This window comes from Loxodonta africana, chromosome 2 (genome assembly GCF_030014295.1).
Source record: "Loxodonta africana isolate mLoxAfr1 chromosome 2, mLoxAfr1.hap2, whole genome shotgun sequence".
NCBI lineage: Eukaryota > Metazoa > Chordata > Mammalia > Proboscidea > Elephantidae > Loxodonta > Loxodonta africana.
In genome coordinates, this window is record NC_087343.1 from 108,193,864 (window position 1) to 108,221,601 (window position 27,738).

Genomic DNA, 27,738 nt, shown 5'->3' on the forward strand with positions numbered 1-27,738 from the left:
ATCAGATAAAAAATTAAAATATGCATATACTTGATATACATTACTTATGTACTTGAAAAAATATTAAGTTTGCACAGAAGATCATACTTATTAATAAAAGCTGTATCTTCAGTTGTCTTTGACATATTATAAATATTGAGAAGCAGTATTTCCTGTCAGTATTTCTTGTATTGCTTTCTTTTAATTTTCACCTTTCTGCATGTTAGTCTTTTCCAATCTAATGCTTATTGCTCCTCTTTGGATCTCATCGACCCTTAAAACCAAGACCACTAATACCTTCATTAATCATTTTGAAAGTAGTAATAGAAAGATTGAGAATTGTGGCATGTGAGATAGTTGTTGTTGTTCTTGTGAATAACTACCATCAGTTGCTAGGATTACTAAAATATCCTGTAATGGATGGGGGGTAGGTTTTACAACCATTTTACATGAGTGCCTCTGGTGACTGTGGTTGCATGTATTATATGTTGCAATATTGATTATATTAGCCACATGTTTTGTTAACCAAAGCAGATTAAAGCCTACTTTTTTTTTCTTTCTTTTTTTTTAATAACTTTTATTAAGCTTCAAGTGAACGTTTACAAATCCAATCAGTCTGTCTCATATAAGTTTACATACATCTCACTCCCTACTCCCACTTGCTCTCCCCCTCTTGAGTCAGCCCTTTCAGTCTCTCCTTTCTTGACAATTTTGCCTGCTTCCCTCTCTCTCTATCCTCCCATCCCCCCTCCAGACAAGAGTTGCCAACACAATCTCAAGTGTCCACCTAATATAATTAGCTCACTCTTCATCAGCATCTCTCTCCCACCCGCTGACCAGTCCCTTTCATTTCTGATGAGTTGTCTTCAGGGATGGTTCCTGTCCTGTGTCAACAGAAGGTCTGGGGAGCATGGCCGCCGGGATTCCTCCAGTCTCAGTCAGACCATTAAGTTTGGTCTTTTTATGAGAATTTGGGAGATGATACTAATTTGTTGAAGTTTTTCTCTCTGTCTGGAGCTGAGCTAAGCACTTTGCAAGGATTACCTCATGTAACATTTGCAATGGATTGAACGGTATGCCCCAAAAAGCTTATGTTGAAGTTTTAACCCTCAGTACCTGTGAGTGTGAAAAATGTTTTGAAGATGTTCAGTCAAGCTACCAGGGGATCACAGAGGAGTAGTGTGGGTCATAATCCCATCTGAGTGGTGTCTTTACAAAAGAGGAGAAGAGACACAGAGAAGCAGACAGAGGGAGATGGTCATGTGAAGATGTATCTAAAAGCCAAAGAATGCCAAGAAACACCTGGGACTAATAGGAGCTGGAATAGACAAGGAAGCATCTTCTCCTAGATTGTTGTTGTTGTTCTTAGGTGCCATCGAGTCGGTTCCGAATCATAGCGACCCTATGCACAACAGAACGAAACACTGCCCGGTCCTGAGCCATCCTTATAATCGTTGCTATGCTTGAGCTCGTTGCAGCCACTGTGTCAGTCCATCTCATTGAGGGTCTTCCTCTTTTCTGCTGACCCTGTACTCCGCCAAGCATAAGCACGATGTCCTTCTGCAGGGACTGACTCCTGACAACATGTCCAATATATGTAAGACACATCGTAGCTTCTAAGGAGCATTCTGATTGTACTTCTTCCAGGACAGATTTGTTCGTTCTTTTGGCAGCCCAGGGTATATTCAATATTCTTTGCCAACACCACAATTCAAAGGCGTCAATTCTTCTTCAGTCTTCCTTACTCATTGTCCAGCTTTCCCATGCATATGATGCTATTGAAAATACCATGGCTTGGGTCAGGCACACCTTAGTCTTCAAGGTGACATCTTTGCTCCTCAACACCTTAAAGAGGTCCTTTGCAGCAGATTTACCCAATGCAATGCATCTTTTGATTTCCTGACAGCTGCTTCCATGACTGTTGATTGTGGATCCAAGTAAAATGAAATCCTTGACAACTTCAATCTTTTTTCCATTTATCATGATCTTGCTCATTGGTCCAGTTGTGAGGATTCTTGTTTTCTTTATGTTGAGGTGTGACCCATACTGAAGGCTGTGGTCTCTGATCTTCATTAGTAAGTGCGTCAAGTCCCCTAGAGTAGACAGAGAAAACATAGCCTTCCTGATACTCTGAATTGATACTCCTAGCCTCCAGAACTGTGAGAAAATAAATTTGTTTTTTTTTTTTTGATAACTTTTATTAAGCTTCAAGTGAACGTTTACAAATCCAATCAGTCTGTCCCATATAAGTTTACATACATCTCACTCCCTACTCCCACTTGCTCTCCCCCTCTTGAGTCAGCCCTTTCAGTCTCTCCTTTCTTGACAATTTTGCCTGCTTCCCTCTCTCTCTATCCTCCCATCCCACCTCCAGACAAGAGTTGCCAACACAATCTCAAGTGTCCACCTGATATAATTAGCTCACTCTTCATCAGCGTCTCTCTCCCACCCGCTGACCAGTCCCTTTCATTTCTCATGAGTTGTCTTCAGGGATGGTTCCTGTCCTGTGTCAACAGAAGGTCTGGGGAGCATGGCCGCCGGGATTCCTCTAGTCTCAGTCAGACCATTAAGTTTGGTCTTTTTATGAGAATTTGGGGTCTGTATCCCACTGATCTCCTGCTCCCTCAGGGGTCCTCTGCTGTGCTCCCTGTCAGGGCAGTCATCGATTGTGGCCGGGCACCAACTAGTTCTTCTGGTCTCAGGATGATGTAGGTCTCTGGTTCATGTGGCCCTTTCTGTCTCTTGGGCTCTTAGTTGTCGTGTGGCTTTGGTGTTCTTCCTTTTCCTTTGCTCCAGGTGGGTTGAGACCAATTGCTGCATCTTAGATGGCCGCTTGTTAGCATTTAAGACCCCAGACGCCACATTTCAAAGTGGGATGCAGAATGATTTCATAATAGAATTATTTTGCCAATTGACTTAGAAGACCCCACAAACCATGTTCCCTAGACCCCCACGCTTGCTCCGCTGACCTTTGAAGCATTCATTTTATCCCGGAAACTTCTTTGCTTTTGGTCCAGTCCAATTGAGCTGACCTTCCATGTATTGAGTGTTGTCTTTCCCTTCACCTAAAGCAGTTCTTATCTACTGATTAATCAATAAAAAACCCTCTCCCACCCTCCCTCCCTCCCCCCCTCGTAACCACAAAAGTATGTGTTCTTCTCAGGTTTACTATTTCTCAAGATCTTATAATAGTGGTCTTATACAATATTTGTCCTTTTGCCTCTGACTAATTTCGCTCAGCATAATGCCTTCCAGGTTCCTCCATGTTATGAAATGTTTCAGAGATTCGTCACTGTTCTTTATCGATGTGTAGTATTCCATTGTGTGAATATACCACAATTTATTTACCCATTCATCTGTTGATGGACACCTTGGTTGCTTCCAACTTTTTGCTATTGTAAACAGAGCTGCAATAAACATGGGTGTGCATATATCTGTTTGTATGAAGGCTCTTGTATCTCTAGGGTATATTCCTAGGAGTGGGATTTCTGGGTTGTATGGTAGTTCTATTTCTAACTGTTTAAGATAACGCCAGATAGATTTCCAAAGTGGTTGTACCATTTTACATTCCCACCAGCAGTGTATGAGAGTTCCAATCTCTCCGCAGCCTCTCCAACATTTATTATTTTGTGTTTTTTGGATTAATGCCAGCCTTGCTGGTGTGAGATGGAATCTCATCGTAGTTTTAATTTGCATTTCTCTAATGGCTAATGATCGAGAGCATTTTCTCATGTATCTGTTGGCTGCCTGAATATCTTCTTTAGTGAAGTGTGTGTTCATATCCTTTGCCCACTTCTTGATTGGGTTGTTTGTCTTTTTGTGGTTGAGTTTTGACAGAATCATGTAGATTTTAGAGATCAGGCGCTGGTCGGAGATGTCATAGCTGAAAATTCTTTCCCAATCTGTAGGTGGTCTTTTTACTCTTTTGGTGAAGTCTTTAGATGAGCATAGGTGTTTGATTTTTTGGAGCTCCCAGTTATCTGGTTTCTCTTCATCATTTTTGGTAATGTTTTGTATTCTGTTTATACCTTGTATTAGGGCTCCTAGGGTTGTCCCAATTTTTTCTTCCATGATCTTTATCGTTTTAGTCTTTATGTTTAGGTCTTTGATCCACTTGGAGTTAGTTTTTGTGCATGGTGTGAGGTATGGGTCCTGTTTCATGTTTTTGCAGATGGATATCAGGTTATGCCAGCACCATTTGTTAAAAAGGCTATCTTTTCCCCAGTTAATTGACACTGGTCCTTTGTCAAATATCAGCTGCTCATACGTGGATGGATCTATGTCTGGGTTCTCAATTCTGTTCCATTGGTCTATGTGTCTGTTGGTGTACCAATACCAGGCTGTTTTGACTACTGTGGCTGTATAGTAGGTTCTGAAATCAGGTAAGGTGAGGCCTCCCACTTTCTTCTTCTTTTTCAGTAATGCTTTGCTTATCCGGGGCTTCTTTCCCTTCCATATGAAATTGGTGATTTGTTTCTCTATCCCCTTAAAATATGACATTGGAATTTGGATTGGAAGTGCGTTAAATGTATAGATGGCTTTTGGTAGAAGAGACATTTTTACTATGTTAAGTCTTCCTATCCATGAGCAGGGTATGTTTTTCCACTTAAGTATGTCCTTTTGAATTTCTTGTAGTAGAGCTTTGTAGTTTTCTTTGTATAGGTCTTTTACATCCTTGGTAAGATTTATTCCTAAGTATCTTATCTTCTTGGGGGCTACTGTGAATGGTATTGATTTGGGTATTTCCTCTTCGGTGTTCTTTTTGTTGATGTAGAGGAATCCAAGTGATTTTTGTATGTTTACTTTATAACCTGAGACTCTGCCAAATTCTTCTATTAGTTTCAGTAGTTTTCTGGAGGATTCCTTAGGGTTTTCTGTGTATATAATCATGTCATCTGCAAATAGTGATAACTTTACTTCTTCCTTGCCAATCCGGATACCTTTTATTTCTTTGTCTAGCCTAATTGCCCTGGCTAAGACTTCCAACACGACGTTGAATAAGAGCGGTGATAAAGGGCATCCTTGTCTGGTTCCCGTTCTCAAGGGAAATGCTTTCAGGTTCTCTCCATTTAGAGTGATATTGGCTGTTGGCTTTGCATAGATGCCCTTTATTATGTTGAGGAATTTTCCTTCCATTCCTATTTTGGTAAGAGTTTTTATCATGAATGGGTGTTGGACTTTGTCAAATGCCTTTTCTGCATCTATTGATAAGATCATGTGGTTTTTGTCTTTTGTTTTATTTATGTGATGGATTACATTAATGGTTTTTCTGATATTAAACCAGCCTTGCATACCTGTTATAAATCCCACTTGATCAGGGTGAATTATTTTTTTGATGTGTTGTTGGATTCTATTGGCTAGAATTTTGTTGAGGATTTTTGCATCAATGTTCATGAGGGATATAGGTCTATAATTTTCTTTTTTTGTAATGTCTTTACCTGGTTTTGGTATCAGGGAGATGGTGGCTTCATAGAATGAGTTGGGTAGTATTCCGTCATTTTCTATGCTTTGGAATACCTTTAGTAGTAGTGGTGTTAACTCTTCTCTGAAAGTTTGGTAGAACTCTGCAGTGAAGCTGTCCGGGCCAGGGCTTTTTTTTGTTGGGAGTTTTTTGATTACCGTTTCAATCTCTTTTTTTGTTATGGGTCTATTTAGTTGTTCTACTTCTGAATGTGTTAGTTTAGGTAGGTAGTGTTTTTCCAGGAATTCATCCATTTCTTCTAGGTTTGCAAATTTGTTAGAGTACAATTTTTCATAATAATCTGAAATGATTCTTTTAATTTCATTTGGTTCTGTTGTGATGTGGTCCTTCTCATTTCTTATTCGGGTTATTTGTTTCCTTTCCTGTATTTCTTTTGTCAGTCTAGCCAATGGTTTATCAATTTTGTTAATTTTTTCAAAGAACCAGCTTTTGGCTTTGTTAATTCTTTCAATTGTTTTTCTGTTCTCTAATTCATTTAGTTCAGCTCTAATTTTTATTATTTGTTTTCTTCTGGTGCCTGATGGATTCTTTTGTTGCTCAGTTTCTATTTGTTCAAGTTGTAGGGACAGTTCTCTGATTTTGGCTCTTTCTTCTTTTTGTATGTGTGCATTTATTGATATAAATTGGCCTCTGAGGACTGCTTTTGCTGTGTCCCAGAGGTTTTGATAGGAAGTATTTTCATTCTCATTGCATTCTATGAATTTCCTTATTCCCTCCTTGATGTCTTCTATCACCCAGTCTTTTTTCAGGAGAGCATTGTTCATTTTCCAAGTATTTGATTTCTTTTCCCTAGTTTTTCTGTTATTGATCTCTAGTTTTATTGCCTTGTGGTCTAAGATGCTTTGTAATATTTCGATGTTTTGGACTCTGCAAAGGTTTATGACCTAATATGTGGTCTATTCTAGAGAATGTTCCATGTGCGCTAGAAAAAAAAGTATATTTTGCAGCAGTTGGGTGGAGAGTTCTGTATAAGTCAATGAGGTCAAGTTGGTTGATTGTTGTAATTAGATCTTCCGTGTCTCTGTTGAGCTTCTTACTGGATGTCCTGTCCTTCTCCGACAGTGGTGTGTTGAAGTCTCCTACTATAATTGTGGAGGTATCTATCTCGCTTTTCAATTCTGTTAAAATTTGATTTATGTATCTTGCAGCCCTGTCATTGGGTGCATAAATATTTAATATGGTTATGTCTTCCTGATCTATTGTCCCTTTTATCATTATATAGTGTCCTTCTTTATCCTTTGTGGTGGATTTAAGTCTAAAGTCTATTTTGTCAGAAATTAATATTGCTACTCCTTTTTTGCTTATTGTTTGCTTGATATACTTTTTTCCATCCTTTGAGTTTTAGTTTGTTTGTGTCTCTAAGTCTAAGGTGTGTTTCTTGTAGGCAGCATATAGATGGATCGTGTTTCTTTATCCAGTCTGTGACTCTCTGTCTCTTTATTGGTGCATTTAGTCCATTTACATTCAGGGTAATTATAGGTAAATAAGCTTTTAGTGCTGTCATTTTGATGCCTTTTTATGTGTGTTGTTGACAGTTTCATTTTTCCACATACTTTTTTGTGCTGAGGCGTTTTTCTTAGTAAATTGTGAGATCCTCATTTTCATAGTGCTTGACTTTATGTTAGTTGAGTCGTTACGTTTTTCTTGGTTTTTATCTTGAGTTATAGAGTTGTTATACCTTTTTGTGGTTACCTTATTATTTACCCCTATTTTTCTAAGTAAAAACCTAACTTGTATTGTTCTATATCGCATTGTATCACTCTCCATATGGCAGTTCAATGCCTCCTGTATTTAGTCCCTCTTTTTGATTATTGTGATCTTTTACCTATTGACTTCCATGATTCCCTGTTATGTGTTTTTTTTTTTTTAATTAATCTTAATTTGTTTGTTTTTGTGATTTCCCTATTTGAGTTGATATCAGGACGTTCTGTTTTGTGACCTTGTGTTGTGCTGATATCTGATATTATTGGTTCTCTGACCAAACAATATCCTTTAGTATTTCTTTTAGCTTTGGTTTGGTTTTTGCAAATTCTCTAAACTTGTGTTTGTCTGTAAATATCTTAATTTCGCCTTCATATTTCAGAGAGAGTTTTGCTGGATATATGATCCTTGGCTGGCAGTTTTTCTCCTTCAGTGTTCTGTATATGTCGTCCCATTCTCTTCTTGCCTGCATGGTTTCTGCTGAGTAGTCAGAACATATTCTTATTGATTCTCCCTTGAAGGAAACCTTTCTTTTCTCCCTGGCTGCTTTTAAAATTTTCTGTTTATCTTTGGTTTTGGTGAGTTTGATGATAATGTGTCTTGGTGTTTTTCTTTTTGTATCAATCTTAAATGGGGTTCGATGAGCATCTTGGATAGATATCCTTTCGTCTTTCATGATGTCAGGGAAGTTTTCTGTCAGGAGTTCTTCAACTATTTTCTCTGTGTTTTCTGTCCCCCGTCCCTGTTCTGGGACTCCAATCACCCGCAGGTTATCCTTCTTGATAGAGTCCCACATAATTCTTAGGGTTTCTTCATTTTTTTTATTTCTTTTATCTGATTTTTTTTCAGCTATGTTGGTGTTGATTCCCTGGTCCTCCAGATGTCCCAGTCTGCATTCTAATTGCTCGAGTCTGCTCCTCTGACTTCCTATTGCATTGTCTAATTCTGTAATTTTATTGTTAATCTTTTGGATTTCTACATGTTGTCTCTCTATGGATTCTTGCAACTTATTAATTTTTCCAGTATGTTCTTGAATAATCTTTTTGAGTTCTTCAACAGTTTTATCAGTGTGTTCCTTGGCTTTTTCTGCAGTTATCCTAATTTCATTTGTGATATCATTAAGCATTCTGTAAATTAGTTTTTTATATTCTGTATCTGATAATTCCAAGATTATACCTTCATTTGGGAAAGATTTTGATTCTTTTGTTTGGGGGCTTGGAGAAGCTGTCATGGTCTGCTTCTTTAAGTGGTTTGATATGGATTGTTGTCTCTGAGCCATCACTGGGAAACTAGTTTTTCCAGAAAATCCGCTAAAAAAAAATGCAGTCAGATCCCTATCAGAGTTCTCCCTCTGGCTCAGGCTATTCAGATGTTAATGAAGCCGCCTGGGGAGGGTGGGGGAGGGAACAGAGAGATAGGAGAGTAACACCTCAGAATATAGCCAGAGTTGCTTGTCTTGCTTGGAATGACTATTATATCTGAGATTCCCGCGGGCGCGTCGCCTATGTGTGCTGGCTGTGTGGAGATTGCCTCCGGGGGGTCTGGCCCGCTGGACTCACGGTCAGATCCTCTGCTTCCAGCCCCACGCCCAGCGTCAATGCTCCCCTACTGGGACGGTGCACTCTCGACTCCAAAATCAGTCGCTGCCTCCCGGGGACTTCTCATCCCTCCAGCCACGTGGCTGTGCTGCCCCCGAGAACCAGTTGGGCCTTCTCCCGGGGTTAGTTCAGATGGGTGGAGCAGGTCCCCGTGCTTGTGCCGTGACCGAGTGTCCCGGCTGGGACGCTCTTCTCCCCGCTCCAATACCAGTCGCTGCCTCCCGGGGACTTCTCCTACCGGCTGAGTCCCACGCCACCCGCGTGACCCATCTGGTCCCCTTCCCGGGGTTAGTTCAGGGAGGTGGAGCAACTCTCCGTGTTTATGCCGTACCTGCGTCCAGTCCAAATCCCTGCGGGACGGTTCCCCGGCTCGGACGCTGCTCTTTCTGCTCCAAGACCAGTCACTGCCTCCCGGGGACTTCTCCTACCGGCTGCGTCCCACGCCGCCTGTGGAACCGGCTGGTCTCCCTCCCGGGGTTAGTTCAGGGGGGAGGAGCAGCTGTCTGTGCTTGTGCCGTACCTGACTGGTACGCTGGCTCCAGGCTCTGGAAACAATCGCTGCTTCCCCGTATTAGTTCGTTCTCCGTCTCTAGATCTGTGTTTGTTGTTCAGGGTTCGTAGATTGTTATGTATGTGATCAATTCACTTGTTTTTCCGTGTCTTTGGTGTAAGAGGGATCAGAGGTAGCGTCTGCCTAGTCCGCCATCTTGGCTCCGCCTCCTAAAGAGTACTTTTAAAGAATAAAAGGAGTCTTGGTTGCATAGTGGTTAGAGTGCTCGTCTGCTAGCCTAAAGATTAACAGTTTGAACGTACCAGCCACTTTGTGGAAGAAAGATGTGACAGTCTGCTTCCATAAAGATTACAGCGTTGGAAACCCTATGGAGCAGTTCTGCTCTGTCCTATAGGGTCACCATGAGTCAGCACTGACTCAACAGCAAAGCGGGGGTTGGGTTTTTAAAGAATATTGTTGTAGTTGCTGTTGAGCTGGTTCTGACTCACAGCAACCTTTTGTACAACAGAACGAAACACTGCCAGGTCCTGTGCCATCCTCACAAATCGTTGTTATGCTTGAGCCCATTTTTGGAGCCACTGTGTCAGTCCATCTTGTTGAGTGTCTTCCTTTTTTTTTTTTGACCCTCTACTCTACTAAGCATGATGTCCTTCTCCAGGGACTGGTCCCTTCCTATAACAGGTTCAATGTATGTGAGATGAAGTCTCACCATCCTTACCTCAAAGGAGCATTCTGGCTGTACTTCTTTCAAGACAGAATATCAAATATCAAAGAATCTTAGGAAATGTAAAACTTGTAGTTTGAGATTTATCATTCCTTTTTCGACTCTGATATTTGTTCCTGATAAAATTCTTAGAAATACTGAAGGTTTTATAGAAGTATCCTAAAATATTTTTGTCAACTGCCCAACACCCAAAATAATTTAATGAAAAAAAAATTCAGTAGTACACCTACTTAAGGAAGATACACTAATCTGCTTAATTAAAGATAGTAACGAAAATCCATTTAAGATAAAAGTTCTCTTTAATTGAAATGTGCCCTTTGCTAATAAAGCAACATTTAACCAGTTCAAAACTCTATGTAAGCATCCTAAATATGATTAAGACAGTTAAACATAAACCAATAATTTTTTGTTGTTAAGTAAACAATGTATATATGTAACTTTATACTGTTGAGTTGGATTCTGAGTGATAAGGGAACATAATTTCAGTTCTACAAACCTCCCAAACTGAAATATTATAATTAAACCAATGACTTGGTCCAATTTTTGCTCTTGATACAAATGTATTGAGATTACTTTTTTTAGTCACATTTCAGCTATATTAATTTTTTAAAATAATAAAGTAATTCTACTTAGATCACTATTCTCACTTGTTGTATATTTCTTCACCCAAATTTAACTCTTACAATGTATAAAAAATAGCAAAGTACCTATATTCTAGTAAAGGATCCCTGGTTGGACAGTAGTTAAAGCAAACAACTGCTGACCAAAAGGTTAGGGGTTCAAGACCAGCAGTGGCTCCATGGGAGAGAGATGTGGCAGTCTGTTTCAGCAGAGATTTACAACTTTGGAAACTGGGGTCACTATGAGTTGGATTCGACTCAACGGCAGTGGATTTTCTTGGTTTTATATCCTGGTAGAGGATATACTATGCAAATAACTAAAAGCCTAGATAGGAGAGGATTTCTAAGTAAATGTTGCAGGTTTTCATAGAAAGGAATCTTTTTTTTTTTTGGCCTGAATGGAGTGGGGTAACAACTGTAATAGGAATGGTTGTAATGGCCACTCGTTAGTAAATACATGTTGTGCAGAATGTATCAGGCACTGTGGTAGGCTCTTTGCATACGCCATAACATCAAGACAGATAGGAAAATTGAGGTTCAGAGTTTAAGTAACTTGGGCATCTTTTCCTGCTACGATCTCATTCAATTTGTCTAGTATTTATTTGCTTTTATACCTATAAAATGAATGATTCTAAATTCTGTTCATCCTGACTTCTATACTACCACCTTCTATCACTTAAGAGTTTTTCAAATGAGAAAGAAAAACAACAACAATAAAAAATGAGGAACTGGAATATTATGACACATTTCCAACTGTAATGCAAAATCATACTAGTCTACATTAGGACCACAAATAATTATTTTTGTTGGATCATCTCTCATTAATGCTGTCTTCATTGTTTAAGTATTTTCTAAAATTAGTTCCTCTTTAATTCCAAATTCTATCCATAAAATGACAGGAAGCAAGTCATTTCCAGAGAAGGCAAATGAATTTCCTTGCTTACAACTTTATCATAGCACAAAACTTTTTGCAGTTTGCTCTTTCTTAGGGTTTTCTTTTTTTTTTTTAACCCAACTTTTAACACACCAAAATGTTTAAAAGGATTTGTGATAATTATTTCCACTGTTTCTTTATATTAAAATGAACCATATGAAACTACCAATGAGGAAATTTATTATCACAGATAGGACAGACCCCGGGCATGTACCTCAGGGCTCTGGCTCCCCTGTGATTTCCGTGGTCGTGCCTATCTCCTATGTTGGCTTTGTTCTTAGGCTTCTAAGATGGTGCCAGCAGTTCCTGTAATCACACCCAAAAAGGTAACTTTCAGTAGAATTTGGGGACTAGCTCTCCTTTTTTCTTTCTTAGGAATGAGAATAGTTTCGCTAGAAGTCCTCCAAGAGATTATTGTTCTTTGTTTTTGTTTTTTTCTTCTTTTTCTTGGTTGTGTGATCACTCCTAAACCAAATCCTGGGAAGGAAAATAAAACTACCACAATTAGTTTAGGATTACCATTTGGAGTGTTGTGGATATTCAGGTGTTAACCACCATAATCCCTGTGTCTAGTACTTAAAGCACTAAGGTTAATACAATCAAATGGAGAAAAATTTGTATGTACAGTAAAACCTAGGAAACCTAGAAACTGTGTGTCTTAGTTACCTAGTGCTGCTAAAACAGAAACACCACAAATGGATAGCTTTAACAAACAGAAGTTTATTCTCTCACAGTTTAGGAGGCTAGAAATCTGAATTCAGGGTGCCAGCTCCAGGGGAAGGCTTTCATTTTTTGGCTCTGGGAGAAGATCCATGTCATCAGCCTTCCCCTGATCTAGGATCTTCTCAGCACAGGGACCCGAGGTCCAAAGGACATGCTCTACTCCTGGTTCTTCTTGCTTGGTGATAATGAGGTCTCTCTCCTCTGCTTGATTCTCTCTTTTATGTCTCAAAAGAGTTTGACTCAAGATACAACCTAATCCTGTAGATTATGTCCTGCATCATTAACATAATAAAAAAAATAGATACTCCCAAATAGGATCATAACCATAGGCATAGAGGCTAGGATTGACAACACAAAGGATAATCACATCAGATCACAAAATGGAGGATAACCACACAATACTAGGAATCACGGCCTAGCCAATTTGACACATACTTTTGGGGGACGCAATTCAATCCGTGACACTGTGTAAGATGGGAAGTTGTCAGAGAAGGAAAACTCAAATATTTTCCAATTAAATGAGCAATAGAAAAGTGGTGACTATACCCTGTCAAAGACAGAAAACTTGTGAGACCTGGAAAAACAAGGTTCTCACAGGCTTCCCTGTAGGTGGAAAAAAATAGTTTAACTTGGTTAATATAAGTTTTCTAGAATGTGCTAGTGATATCCTAATTTGGTATATTAGAGATAATTTTTTTTTTTTGTTTAGTTAGTGAGTCATTTTCCACAAAGGACTTATAAAAGTGAAAAATCTCGGTTCTGTTATGTAGAATATTTCAGCTCTCTCTGAAAGAAAAGCTTATAAAGAATCAAAGGCTGACTAATGCTTAAAATTACCTTTATTTTTCTGCAAGAGAAATGTTGGAGATAAATACTCAAAATCTGTCTCAAAAATGCAAGTTGAAAATGTTTTACAGTGCAAACCAACAAATGGGAACAATACCTTTTTCATGTTTTGTTTAATTTCTACTGAACATAAAGTTATTAGTATTGTTACACTAACATGTGCTAGAGGACATTTTGACAATCTTGTTAGCAGTTTCTAAAAGCTAGTACTTCTCTCATTCCAAGGCTATTCTAATAATTTCTGCCGAGTATGTAATTTCAAAATCTCTAAATTCTCTTTTTGGCTATTTCTATTACACTTCACTAAATTTAATATTGTACTGTGTATGTTCATTACATTTTGTGTTCAGTGTTATTGTGTCATGATATTTTCTGGTTATTAATCAGCATATCAGAATCAGAAAGCAAATTTGAGATACATGCTCAACTAGAAGCCCTCATTAAGCAGATCTTATTCAGTTATTTTTTTGAGAATAGCTCTAATTTCTAAAACATTGCTTTCAGTGTTGGGCATAATATATTATTAGAATAAACACTAAAGTTAGCTAAGGTAAGCAGAATATAGGAAGGTATCAAAGTATTAATGTTTATTTTAGAAATTACTTTGTGTTTTATGATGTCCAGTGGCATGACATTAGTCAGAGAGCCCGTATTTTATTTATCTACTTAAGGGGACTATGTATGCAGTGTTAATCATTACTTAAACAGGTAATAAAAGAGAGAATTCAGCTGGGTCTTTTATTTGTTTTACTTTCTCTGGATATTGAACCTTAGAAGAAAATATACCTTTCTGTTAGTAGCTAGACATCACAATGTGCTTATTGGTTAAGAACATGAATCATTTGTATATTATTTTAACCAATGCAGCTAACATAAAGTTCTGCTTTGTGATGCTATTTTCTCGTCTTGGTACACAACCTAGAGCTACACGGTCTAATTTGATAGGCACTTGCCACATGTGGCTCTTGAGCATTTAAAATGTGGCTAGTGAGACTGAAGAACTGAATTTTTAAATTTTATTTGATTTTAACTAATTGAAATTTTAAGCTGCCACTTATGGCTAATGGCTTTTGTGTTGGACAACAGAGAGTTTAAGTGATTGATCTGGTTTACATTTTATTAAATGAAACTCTTGCAGGACAAATGCATCACAAGTTTCTGATCATACAGCAGTTGATTGATTTAATCAAATAGTTGTGTTGGTTCAAAATTAAGTCTGCAGTGATTGCTTGGATCATAAGACTGTCTATGTATATAGTGGGTCGGATGGACATGGGAGGCAGTGAGCATAACTGACCATGTAGTTGCTTTACGTGATTGGGGCTGCAGGACAACACGGGGACTGGGACCTCATGTTTATGATTGGGAAAAGCTTAAACAAAATTATCAAATCATTAACCTTTCCAGAGTTATGGATTGAAATTGAATGGATGGCAAAGGGTTTTTTTGAGCTCTTTCAGATAGTATGCATTCTCTAAATTCCAAAGATATTGTGTCTTCTTTAGAAGAACCTGGAAACAAATCTTCCAATAGTCTACCATTTGCAAATTTATTTAAACGCACAAACCATAACAATACTCAATTTTTCCGTTCAAACTTGTTTTGGGTTTATAGCCATTTTTATATTTTAAGTTTTTCTGAGCTAGCTTTTAAACTGTCTTTAAAATAACACCCCCCCTTTTTTTGTATCATTGTATAATATGTAGAGACAAAGCATTAGAGAGGCTTAGAAAATGCTAAAACTGAAGTTTCCGTGAAGTTTATTAATATTATATACATTCCTTGCCTTACAGAACTTAACATGGTGATTGTTTCTTGTGATGATTTTTTACTACAAGAAAGAAAATCTAACATTATAAAGACTCAAAGGTTTATTTTTCTCTTATCGTGAGGAATGTGCAGTGGTTGGCATTGATTCAATGTCTCTTTGATAACAGGGTCTACATGTGTGCAATTTTCTTGAACTTTCCTTCTTGCTTATCTTCTCCTGTTCATTTGGCTGCTGTAGTTTCAGCTATCACCCCCGTGTCCAGACAATAAGAGGGTGGGAGGTAAGAACTCATGCCAGCCATATCTGCCTCTTTTATCAGAAAAGCAAAATTTTTCAGAACCAGCCTCTTCCTGCCAACAGACTTTCACCTTCACCACCCACAAAACTAAAGATTTTTATTAGCAAAAGAAAGGCAGCTTATATCACGTCACTCTATTTAACACATTTCTTAAAGACTAAATTTGGCAGCTGGCAAGAGAGAAACATTTGGGTTTAGGTGTCACTGAATGAAGGATTGTATCATGAAGAATTATTGTTCATTAGTAGTGGTTTTGCAGAAAAGTAAGAGGTATTCAGGACAGTAGGAATTAGAATCAAATATCGAGCATATTAAAACCAAACCCATTGCCATCAAGTCAATTCCGACTCATAACGACGGTATAGGAAACCCGGTGGTACAGTGGTTAAGCTTTTGGCTGCTAACTGGAAAATCGGTGGCTCAAATCCACCAGCCACTCCACTGGAGAAAGATGTGGCAATCTGCTTCTGTAAAGATTACAGCCTTGGAAACCCTGTGGGGGCAGTTCTCCTCTGTCCTATAGGGTTGCTATGAGTCAGAATCTACTATGAGTCACTACGAGTTGGCAACAGGTTTGATTTTAGTTTGGTTTTAGGTAGAGAGCATACTAATAATATGTCCTGTGTTGTTTGTTTGTTTGTTTTTAGAGGGAGTAGGAATCAATAACACAAGGAGAGTGGCTTTTCTTAGTACATCTTTTCAGAGACTATTTGTTTTAGCCATTTTTAAGAAAAAAGACTTTAGAGCTGCCAGCAAATAATCAACTAAGGTGACATTCAGGCTTCCCTTCTAGGCCAAAGTTTTTTGCCCTTTTAGTCATATCTAAGCTTCATTTGTGGTTCTGTAATTAGAAAGCATGGAATTATGTTTGTTTGTTTTCCATTTTTTTTCCTTCACTATTATCCCCCACCAGCATCGAGAAGTAATCCTAGCCAATAATAAAAGCTCAATATGTATTTAGTGATTAAATTAATGAATGTCATTTTTTAGTGTATTTATTAAACTTAATAAAGCACACACATATGTTGCATACTATATTTTAAATACATCGGAAGCCATCAAGGCATTAAATGTTGTGTTTACCATTTAACCTATATTTTAGTGTGAGACTATAGGACATTTGTATACATTTGTCTTTACTGATTCATACATGTCACTGCCACAGAACTTGGTTGAGCAAGGATATAGCACTTTTAAATTTTCTACATTTTAAATTTTGATGGTGAAGAACTTAAATTTCAGTTTTCAGCTAACTTATTTTCTTGTTAACCTTTATCAATTCAAGATTTAAGCCTCATTAATTAAGATTCTCTCCATGTCTTGTCTCCATCCCTTCACTTCAGGTGATCTAAGTTCTGTGGAGACTTATACCATTACTCATTAATCTAAGACTATTAATTTTTAAGATGTACCACTAAGAAAGAAAAAAATCACTACCAATTTAATTATGAAATAATGTAATGATATTTTTTAATAATGCAGGAATTGGGCATACCAGCCTCTCATGGCTTTTACAGTTTTATTCCTTCTGAGGAATTTGCCTGTGTCTTCTGGCTTCAGTTGCATTGCTTAGTGTGTAATAGTTTCTTAGAACAGAAATTCAAACCAAAAAACTGAACCCACTGGCTGTTGACTTGATTTTGACTCATAGCAACCCTACAGGACAGAGTAGAACTGTTCTGTAGGATTTCCGACGAGCAGCTGGTGGATTAGAACTGCCAACCTTTTGGTTAGCAGCCGAATGCTTAACCACTATACCACCAGGGCTCCAGAGCAGAAATTAGAGTTTAATCTACCTGGAGTATCTTCCTTTCTTAAAAGACACGGTTGTTGATTGGCAAGAAAATAGAAAATTGATGCCACTGATCCAGTATTATAGCATTTGTTTCACTGATACCCAATTATAGCCTACTGTTTTCTCTCATGCCTTTCTACATATAGAATAATTTTTGCTTAAATGATGATTCTTAATATAATCTCTTTGAAGGTATTTTAAACATCAGTTAAACTCTTCTGTTATAGTACCAGCAATGCATATAATTCATTTCAAGTGACAGCAGTATAAAGAGCTGTAACCACACCTGTGCATGTACAGGCAGTGGCGACTATGTAGGACTGTCCATCTGTCTGACAGCTGTTGTAAGATGCCATCAATGGGAAGATGAATCCCAATTTCAGAGATGTTGAATTATAAAAAATGTGGTCTGTTAAATGCAGACCTGTTCATAGGAAAGGATCCACTTTCAGCCTTTTATCTTTGCTAGCCACAGTTGAAGTATTACACATCCTGCTTGGTTTGGGGGCTTTAGCCTCTGTCTCTGCCACTTGTTGTTCACTGATCCATACCGACTGCAGTGTGTGCATTCTTGGTTCTGTCTTCAAGGCTCTTTCTACCTTTTGCAACTTCTGTATCGCTTCTCCAGGCAGAAGGAACTCTTGGCTATTGTTCCCATGCCACTCTGACCCTCCACATCTTTTTCCAAGCTACTGTAGGATTCCAGAGAAAGAGCAACTAAATTAGGGATAACAGCCTAGGAGATTTCAAGATTTCACAGAGGAGATGACATTTAAGTTGCAGATGCACTTTAAAGAATATGCAAATAAGAGCCTCAGAAAGGAGAGAAAGTCACATTTCAAGCAGACTAGAAAGCATGAGCCAGGGTAGCAAGCTGTAGGAGTGTGTGTGCATGTGGTAGTGAGCCTGTAATGAACACAGGCTGTGTGGTGGTGGTGGTGGTGGGGGGTGGATATCTGTCAGAAAAGGTATGTTGGGGCCAACTTGTGAAAACCTAGTGCCGTTGACAGAGTAGAACTGCCCCATAGAGTTTCCGAGGAGCGCCTGGCAGATTTGAACTGCTGACCTCTTGATTAGCAGCCATAGCACTTAACCACTATGCCACCAGGGTTTCCCGTGTGTGTGTGTGTGTGTGTGTAAAAAGGTTTTGGATCTTATAATTTGTAACAATGGCCATATACTATCAAATGCTTTTGGGTGAAGGAATGATACCAGAATTATGTACTAGGAAGATCATTCTGTTGATCTTATGAAAGATTGTTGTTTTTAGTGCTGTCAAGTCAATTCCAACTCATGGCAACCTCATGTGTGCAGAGTTTTCTTAGCTGTAATCTTAATGAGAGCAGATTACCAGGTCTTTTTTTTTTTTTCTCTAGTACCACTGAGTGGGTTCGAACCTACCACCTTTAGGTTAATAGTCAAGTGCAAACCTAGGGGCCTTCTCAACTATGACATAGTTAGTCTTTAATTTTAGAATTATAATTCAGAAGGTGTTATCTGATGTAATTAATATAGACAAAGTAACTGTATGTTTTTTATTGGTGTCATTCATTATAGTTTACTTAAATATTTTGTCGTCATTTTTCCTTCCATATCTTTATGAATATTTAAACATGTGTTTGAATTTGATCCAGGAGGGGCACTTTACTTATTTATTTATTTATTTGTCTTACAGATAAGAATGTGCCTTTTGATGAGAGGACTTCATCTTTCTACAGTGAAGGGCGGAGTTTCTATGTTTTAAGGAATAAGAAGCCACTATATCAATGGGGGAGGGAGGGTATTTAAGTTACATACATTATGATAACCTTTAATTTGTTGTTACAGTAAGTACTGTTTCAGTTTGTTTTATCTTTATCTGTATAGAAGTGCTCTAATGGCTCAGAGCTATTGAGGATAAACTGTCCTGTAATAGAAATCTTTTTGAAAATTGCTTATAAAACAGGGTGATTTCTCATTAGTTTTAGTTTCTTGTTTACCATACTGTTATAAACTGTTTTATGTACTAATCAGTTAATGTTAATTATATTTCTTTGGTGTTATTTAAACAACTAGAAATTTCAACAACCAACTGGTATATAAAAAATTTGATTTTTCTTTTACCAAGATGTATTTCCCATTTTTGGGGGGGAAAAAGCCAAATTTATTACTATGTGTTTGGATTTTTTAAGTATTAATAAAGGAGTTATTGTATCCACAATACGATTTAAAATTATTTTAAATTGGTATAGATAGAATTTGTTTATAAAATAAACCTAAAAACTATAGAATTATTGTATGAACGTGTATTTTACACAATTTGTTTATAAAAGCATTTTTTTTTATTTTAGTAACTTCCATGTCAGCTTAAGATGTCATCTTCGATTGAATATTTCAGAAGCCAGTAAATTTCAAAGCCATTTTATTTGTTTGAGTATTGTGAAAAACAGAAATAATGGAAAAAAATGCACCTAAAAAAATAAAATACTTAGGAATAAATCTAACCAAGGATGTAAAAGACCTATACAAAGAAAACTACAAAATACTACTGCAAGAAATCAAAAAAGATCTACATAAATGGAAAAACATACTATGCTCATGGAGAGGTAGACTCAAAATTGTGAAAATGACAATTTTACCCAAAGCAATCTACAAATATAATGCAATCCTGGTCCAAAAACTAACAACAGTCTTTAAAGAGATGGAAAAACAAATCATTAACTTTATGTGGAAAGGGAAGAAGCAGCAGATAAATAAAGCAATATTGAAGAAGAAGAATAAAGTAGGAGGACTTGTACTACCTGACCTCAGAACCTGCTATACAGCTATGGTAGTCAGAACAGCCTGGTACTGGTACAATGATAGATGCATTGACCAATGGAACAGAACCGAGAACCCAGATGTAAATCCATCCACCTTCGGTCCCCTGATCTTTGACAAAGTCTCAAAGTCCATTAAATGGGGAAAAGACAGTCTTTTTAACAAATGGTGCTGGCAAAACTGGATGTCCATCTGCAAGAAAATGAAACAGGACCCATACCTCACACCATACACAAAAACTAATTCAGAATGGATCAAAGACCTAAACATAAAACCAAAAACTATAAAGATTATAGAAGAAAAAATAGGATCAACACTAGAGGCACTAATACACGGCATTAACAGGGTACAAACCATAACTAACAACACACAAGCTCCAGCAGATAAGCTAGATACCTGTGATCTTCTAAAAGTTAAATACTTATGCTCATCAAAAGACTTCACCAAAAATGTGAAAAGAGAACCTACAAACTGGGAAAAAAATCTGGGCTATGACAAATCCAACAAAGGTCTAATCTCTAAAATCTATAGGAAAATCCAACACCTCTACAACAAAAAGACACATAATCCAATTAAAAAATGGGCAAAGGAATGAGCATACACTTCACCAAAGAAGACATTCAAGTGGCTAACACACGAGGAAATGCACGTAATCACTAGCCATTAGAGAAATGCAAATCAAAACCACAATGAGATAACATCTCACCCTGGCATTACTGGCACAAATCAAAGAAAAAGAAAATAAATGTTGGAGAGGCAGCAGGGAGATTGGAACTCTTATGCGCTACTGGTGGGAATGCAAAATGGTACAACCATTTTGGAAAACGATATGGTGCTTCCTTAGAAAGCTAGAAATAGAAATACCATATGATCCAGCAATCCCACTCCTAGGAATATATCCTAGAGCAATAAGAGCTGTCACACAAATAGACACATGCACACCCACGTTCACTGCAGCATTGTTCACAATAGCAAAAGGATGGAAACAACCTAAATGCCCATCAACAGATGAATGAATAAACAAACTATGGTACATACATACACACAATGGAGTACTACACAGTGATAAAGAACAATGAAACTGCGAAGCATCTCACAATATGGATGAACCTAGAGGGCATTATCCTGAGTAAAGTGAATCACAAAAGGTCTAAATATTGTATTAGACCACTACTATAAAAACTCATGAAAAGGTTTACATATAAAAAGAAACAATCGTTGATGGTTACAAGGGAGAGGAGTGGTGGGGATGGAAAAACACTAAATAGACAGTAGATAAGTGGTAACTTTGGTGAAGGTTGAGACAGTACACGATACTGGGGAAGCCAGCACAACTTGTCCAAGGCAAGGTCATGGAAGCTCCACAGACATCCAAACTCCCTGAGGGACCGAATTACTGGGCTGAGGGCTGTGGGGACCTTGGACTCGAGGAACATCTAGCTCAATCGACATAACATAGTTTAGGAAGAAAATGGTCTACACTGGTGAGTAGCATCTTGGGTCTTAAAAGCTTGTAAGCAGCCATCTAAGATACTCCATTGGTCTCACCATGTCTGGAGCAAGGGAGAATGAAGAAAACAAAAGACACAGGGGAAAGATCAGCCCAAAGGATTAATGCACCACAGTTACCACAGCGTCCACCAGACTGAGCTCAGCACAACTAGATGGTACCCAGCTACCACCACTGACTGCTCTGACAAGGATCACAGTAGATAGCCCTGGGCAGAGCTGGAGAAAAATGTAGAACAAATTCTGACTCACAAAAAAAGACCAGACTTACTGCCCTGACAGAGACTGGGGAAACCCTGAGAATATGGCCCCTAGACAACCTTTTAGCTTAGTAATGAAGTAACTCCTGAGGTTCATCCTCCAGCCAAAGATTAGACAGGCCCATAAAACATAACAAGACTAAAAGAGCACACCAGCCCAGGAGCAAGAACTAGAAGGCAGGAGGGTTCAGGAAAGCTGGTAATAGGGAACCAAACTTCAAGAACAGAGAGTGTTGACATGTCATGGGGTTGGTAACCAATGTCACGAAACAATATGTGTACTGTTTAATGAGAAGCTAGTTTCTTCTGTAAACCTTCATCTAAAGTACAATAATAATTTAAAAAAACAAAAAAGAAATAATGGTATGGTTCAAAGCCCCAATCATGTTATGGGATAGGAAAGGGAAGAAATGAAGTGCATGGAATTTGAAGCCAGCCAGACCTGAATGTAGAGACTGACTCATTATCTGTGAATAAGTTATTTAACCTCACTGAGTTTCAGGTTTTTGCATTCTGAAAATTAGAAGAGAACAATGCCTCATATAGGAAAAGTAAGGGTCACGAACTCAGTTGCTTACAGGGGCCAGAGAGGTAATTTAAATGCATGTGACGGTCAGGATAGGCTAGGTCATACAGTGGTAAAAAATGGTCGTCCAATCTCAATGGCTTACAACAACAAAGATTTATTTTTTACTCGTGCTACATGTTTGTTTTGGACTGTGATTATGGTCTATATTGTCTGTTTTCTGACACCAAGGCTGAAGGCACGACCTCTGCCTGGAATATTGCCTGTCTTGCAGCTAAAGGTCCAGACGTGGAGAAATGCATGCTGAGTTATAAACTTCTTCCCAAAGTGATATATTTCACATCAACCCATATTTTATTGTCCAAACTAAACCATAAAGCCACTCCAGAGTTCAACAGGGCAAAGACAGATAATCCTCCAAAAACTAGGTTAATTGGGAGTATTGGGCCACTCAAAATACCAGCTTGGCTTTATCTAACTGGTTTGCCATAGCGAGTCAGGTTATGCTGATATCATGGTATATGGGTATATCGTGGAAGCCCAGACTAAAGTGAAGATAAAAGGGTCATCCTCTGTTCAGCAGCCACTATTAGCAACACTATTACTTTGCCCAGTGTTGCTCAATATTTTATTTTTATTTTTTTAATTTGCAAGAGAAGCCAAAAATCCAGATATCTTACATGCAATATGTCCATCTTAAAATATTAAAACAATGCATTCGTTGATTACATTGAACCCCATACCTACCTCTGTTATATCTGAAAATCATATACTATTAAAAAAACCATTGCCAACAAGTCAATTCTGACTCAGCAACCTTAAAGGACAGAGTAGAACTGCCCCATAGGATTTACAAGGAGTGCCTGGTGGATTCAAACTGTCGACCTTTTGGTTAGCAGCCATAGCTCTTAACCACTATGCCACTAGGGTTTCCTTTTACTATAATACCTAGGAAATAGTGATATATTTACCAGCTGCTGTTAGGTGTAAGTGGCTTTTACAGAAAAACTGAATGGAGGTAAAGGGTGAGTCTACTACAGTATAAGAATTCTAATAAGGTAAGTAATAAAGTAAATAATGGTCCTTTTCATAAACGACCTTATGCAGATTCTTAGCGGGGCTTCAAACATTCTTTTCATTTCAACACCCAGCTAAGAATCTGCATTTCCACCCCTAGATATACTGAATCAGAATATACATTTTAACAAGATCCTCAGGGGATTCTTATGGATCCCCAGACAATTTTTAGGTATAAATGCATAAGTATACATAAGAATCACCTGGGGATCTTGTTAAAGTGCAGATTCTGATTCAGTGTATCAGAGGTGGAAATGCAAATTCTCAGCAGGGTCAAACAAACAAAAAAAACTGATTCAAAAAAGCACTGGTTTAAAGGGGATATTACCAAAATGTTTTCAGCAGTAGCAACAAGTTTATTAAAAACATGCAACTTCTCAAGGTGACTACTTTGAAATAAGGAAAGCCTTCAACTGGATTTGGGAGTCTAGCATGTTTGCTAAAATTGTCCTTTTTTCATTATCTTTATATAGTCATTCCCATACTGCACATCTGCTATTAAAATCGTCCTAACAAGCCACACTTTGATTAAAGTGCCAGAGAGCACACATATAAAGTCACTTAGCTTCATTAGATAAGTAACAAACATGCTGATGAAATGGTTATTATTCTCCTTTCTCGTTTTCAACCTCCTGACCCAGGAATTAGGGATTAAATGGAGACTAGTAGAACTGAGTTCATAGCTCAGTAGGAGAGTAAATGGAAAGAGAGGAAGATTTTGGACTAATGTTCTACACATGACCTGGAAGCTTTTGACCAACGACTGCTTGGGGATAGAAAATGAATTAGCTTCTCTCTGCCTCATTTCTCTTAATTATTAGGTAGATACACTGTAAGTACAAAAATAAACTCTAGGACTGGTTGCTCAACATGCACCTTGTTAGCTTCTTGATGGGTTTTGTGTTTTGTTGCTTTACCAAGGATGTAGCCTGTTACCCTTTATCACATAGCCTCTCTTTTTTTTTTTTTATTCTTGGTTTTTTTTGGTTTTGTACTTTAGTTTGAACTTTTATGCATTTTTATTTATTTGCTGTATATATATATATTTTTTTTACCTTATTTGCTTTTTTTTAAACTCAAATTCCACCTCTATTAAATGAAACAATAAAGGAAGATAGTTTGTTTCTATCATAGTAGGAAAAAGAGCCTATATGAAAAATGGCTGAAGGGATGAATACAGTGCAGTAATTCATTCCACAATCTTGGGCAGTTGGAATTGTTGGAATGACACCTGTCACACTTCCAGGGGTGGAGTCTCACTGCATGTAGGATAGCAAAGAATATAATAATGCCTGCCACCAGGAGCAGCAGCACTAGGATGTCAACCTACCTATAGTTTGCAGGTTTCAAGGTCACCAAGAAACACAGGACCTGGCAGTGGAATAGCTTTACTCAGAAGAGAGAAGCCGAGTAAAATCAGCTTTGATAGCAGGCTTCAGTCCTCCCTGGCCAGCGGGTCACATCCCACAGTTAACACTAGGTGGTGGGTTGCACACATTCCTCTCATAATGCAGCCAAAAGACGCTGTTCCATCCCTGCCTGGAATAGATACAGCAGTGGGGTTGGCCAGTTGCCCTGTGACGCACATGGGTAATAAGCATAACTAAGAAGTATACATTAAACGGTTAACAGGGAGATATCACCAAACAAGGCAGAACACCCAGTATAAACTGCTATCTCCCTGTAAGAAGTGGTTCCAGGCCCGAGGCCCTGATTGGGCAGCCTGGAGGAAGGGCTGAGCTTTACAAGACGGCTGCTTTTCCAACAGAAATACGTATTTCCCTGTTTAATCCTATAGCTACCCATCACTTTCAAGGATGACTTTTATAAACAGTTTTACCCTGGTGACTTAGAAGAATCAAACAAAAATTACTCTCTATGCAAAGATTGTGCTTGATTTACTAAGATACTGCTGATGTTTTCCTTGCATGTCACGCTGTTCAGTCTCTGCATCAGAAGTTGATCATTTTGAATCCATGGTCTCTAATGTATATTTCCAATCCATGCCAATAGCATGTTCCAAAACAGGAGGTAAAAATAGAAGGGAAGAAATTTGGGGAGGAACCCTGCATGCAACTTTTATGTCTAGCTGGTTAAGAAACCATGGATGCTAAATCTCCCATTAATAGAACCCATTATAGATTCACAGTATAGGACCTATAGCCAGGTTTTTGGCTCTGTTGTTTGCCTCACACTCTAATATATGCATATTCATTTGGATCTGACTCCATTCTTATTATACAATTTCTTTCAGAGGTAGTTTTTATAGGTAGTTTTTTCAAACAGGCTTTTTGAAGCAAAGTAAAATATCTTATTTCTTTTAACCTGTCAGGGTCCTTTTGAGGCAACCTGGGTCCACACCAGTTGTCAATACCTAAAAAGGAATAGGAACACATTTCATCCTCTGACCCTGCACACCCTCTGCCTGAAAAAATTCTAATTCTTATAGCTTAAATCGGTTTTCTCTATTCCTTTATCTCCTAAATAGGAAAGATGACAGTCTTTAAGTGTTAAACTTTAGCTCTTATTCCCTCACTTTACGTATTTATCCCACCAAATCTATTCTTAATCATCATTCTAGAGCCTAACCTCTCACCCTAAGACATGACAAAACCCCCTATTCCCCACCCCCTTTTTTTCTTTGCAACTGAATAGATGAATAGATTGGCCTCCAGCCAGCCTTCTAAAGAAATGTATCTCTCAATCTTTTCCTAACTGGACCCTCGCACCAATTTTCCAACTCAGAGGTAAAGAAGGAGTCTTATTCATCTACTGCTGCTATAACAGAAATACTACAAGTGGATGACTTTAACAAACAGAACTTTATTCTCTCACAGTCTAGTAGGCTAGAAGTCCAAATTCAGGGCACTGGCTCCAGGCGAAGGCTTTCTCTGTTGGCTCTGGAGGAAGATCCTTGTCAACAATCTTCCCCTGGACTAGGAGCTTCTCCACACAGGAACCCCAGGTCCAAAGAGCATGCTCTGCTCCTGGTGATATGAGGTCCCTCTGTCTCTGCTCACTTCTCTGTTTTATATCTCAAAAGTGGTTGGCTTAAGACACAATCTAATCATGTAGATCTCATCAATATAACTGCTACTGATCCATCTCATTAACATCATACTGATAGTATTTACAACACATAAGAAAATCACCTCAGATGAAAAAATGATGAACAATCACACAATACTGGGAATCATGGCTTAGCCAAGTTGACAGATATTTTGGGGGAACACAATTCAATCTATGACAGGAGGTCTCATAGTTCAGTAGTTTCTCACGGATAAATCAGCAAATCCTTAAGTAAACTAGTACTAATGCAGGCAAGGAGGTCCAGGAAGTAAGCAGATTTACCTGTTTCCAAGCAACAGACATGTGACCTTTGATTAGCTGCCCTTTGCTTGTTAGATCTGTGAAGTGCCTGGACCCATGGTTGTGTTTTTAACAAATCCTAAAATCTAAGGTAAAATCAATAAGTTTCACCTTTCAGAAAAGACAAACTCTGAATCTTTTCTCCTGGCAATTATTTCTTTCTTGGAATATAGCTAGATAGGCTCCAGAAGTAATCTTTCCAATTCTTTGACTTGGTTTTTCTAATGGATTTTATAATTCTTTGTTTTTAAGATACGTGGATTTTGTTTTCCAATATTCAATAGTTTTTATTGTTTTAACTCTCGCTGTAAGGTAAAATAAACTTTGATCTGTAAGGATAGATTGATCAAGTTTATTTCTCACATCTGCAGGCCTACTGCCCCTGATTTAGTTGCCCTTCAAAGTACTTAATATTCTTCCTAGCAAAGGCATCTATTCTGTATATCTGCTCATAATTTTATTTACATTAGACTCCTTTATGGTGTACATGATATAGAAAACAATTCTCTCTAGGAAACTAAAAAACAAAACTGTTAGTGTGACCAAAAAGACTCTCCGTGGAAGCGTTGAGGAACAAGATTTTTTTCCTACAGTTTCCTGGCCTGTGGAAACTTAAAACAACATACATGTGCTTGTCCCAAACCTGGAAACCTTGGTGGCGTAATGGTTAAGAGCTATGGCAGCTAACTGAAAGGATGGCTGTTCGAATCCATCAGCTGCTCCTTGGAAACTGTATGTGGCAGTTCTACTCTGTCCTATAGGGTTGCTATGAGTCAGAATCGACTCAACAGCAGTGGATACAGGTCCCAAATTTAAGGATTTGAGTTACAGTGGCCTAACGAGTGTCCTAAGCAATCAGTACAGGTAAAAATTCTCATGAGTGATTTTGTTGTAACCCAAGGTTTAGAACCTCTGGCAGTCTGAAGATAAATTATGCCATGATTAAGAGCAGAGCTACAGAGTCTGATGAACCTTGTATTGAACTCTGTCTCTGTTCCTATTGGCTTTATCATTCCCCCCCCACCCCGTCTTAGATAGCTTCAATATTTCTTTTTCTACAGCGCACTATTCTCCATCTATAATTAACAGTTAAGACTAATTACACACTAATGTGCTAAATACTTTAGATTTGTTAATTCATTCAGTTCTTAAAATAATTATTTGAGGGAGGGACTATTATATCCCCTATTCACACATAAGGATATTGAAGCTCAAA

The 27,738-nt window shown here is 38.1% G+C and overlaps 1 protein-coding gene across 1 annotated transcript in view; it reads left to right on the forward strand.

Moving 5' to 3' along the window:
- Window positions 1–23,113, forward strand: part of FAM174A (family with sequence similarity 174 member A) — a 61,231-nt gene extending 38,118 nt beyond the window's left edge. Inside the window, exon 3 of the mRNA XM_064274427.1 lies at window positions 18,658–23,113. Within this exon, the coding sequence (XP_064130497.1) occupies window positions 18,658–18,661 (4 nt within the window). The 3' untranslated portion in view covers window positions 18,662–23,113. The remainder of the gene's footprint in view (window positions 1–18,657) is intronic.
- Window positions 23,114–27,738: the final 4,625 nt, after the last annotated feature.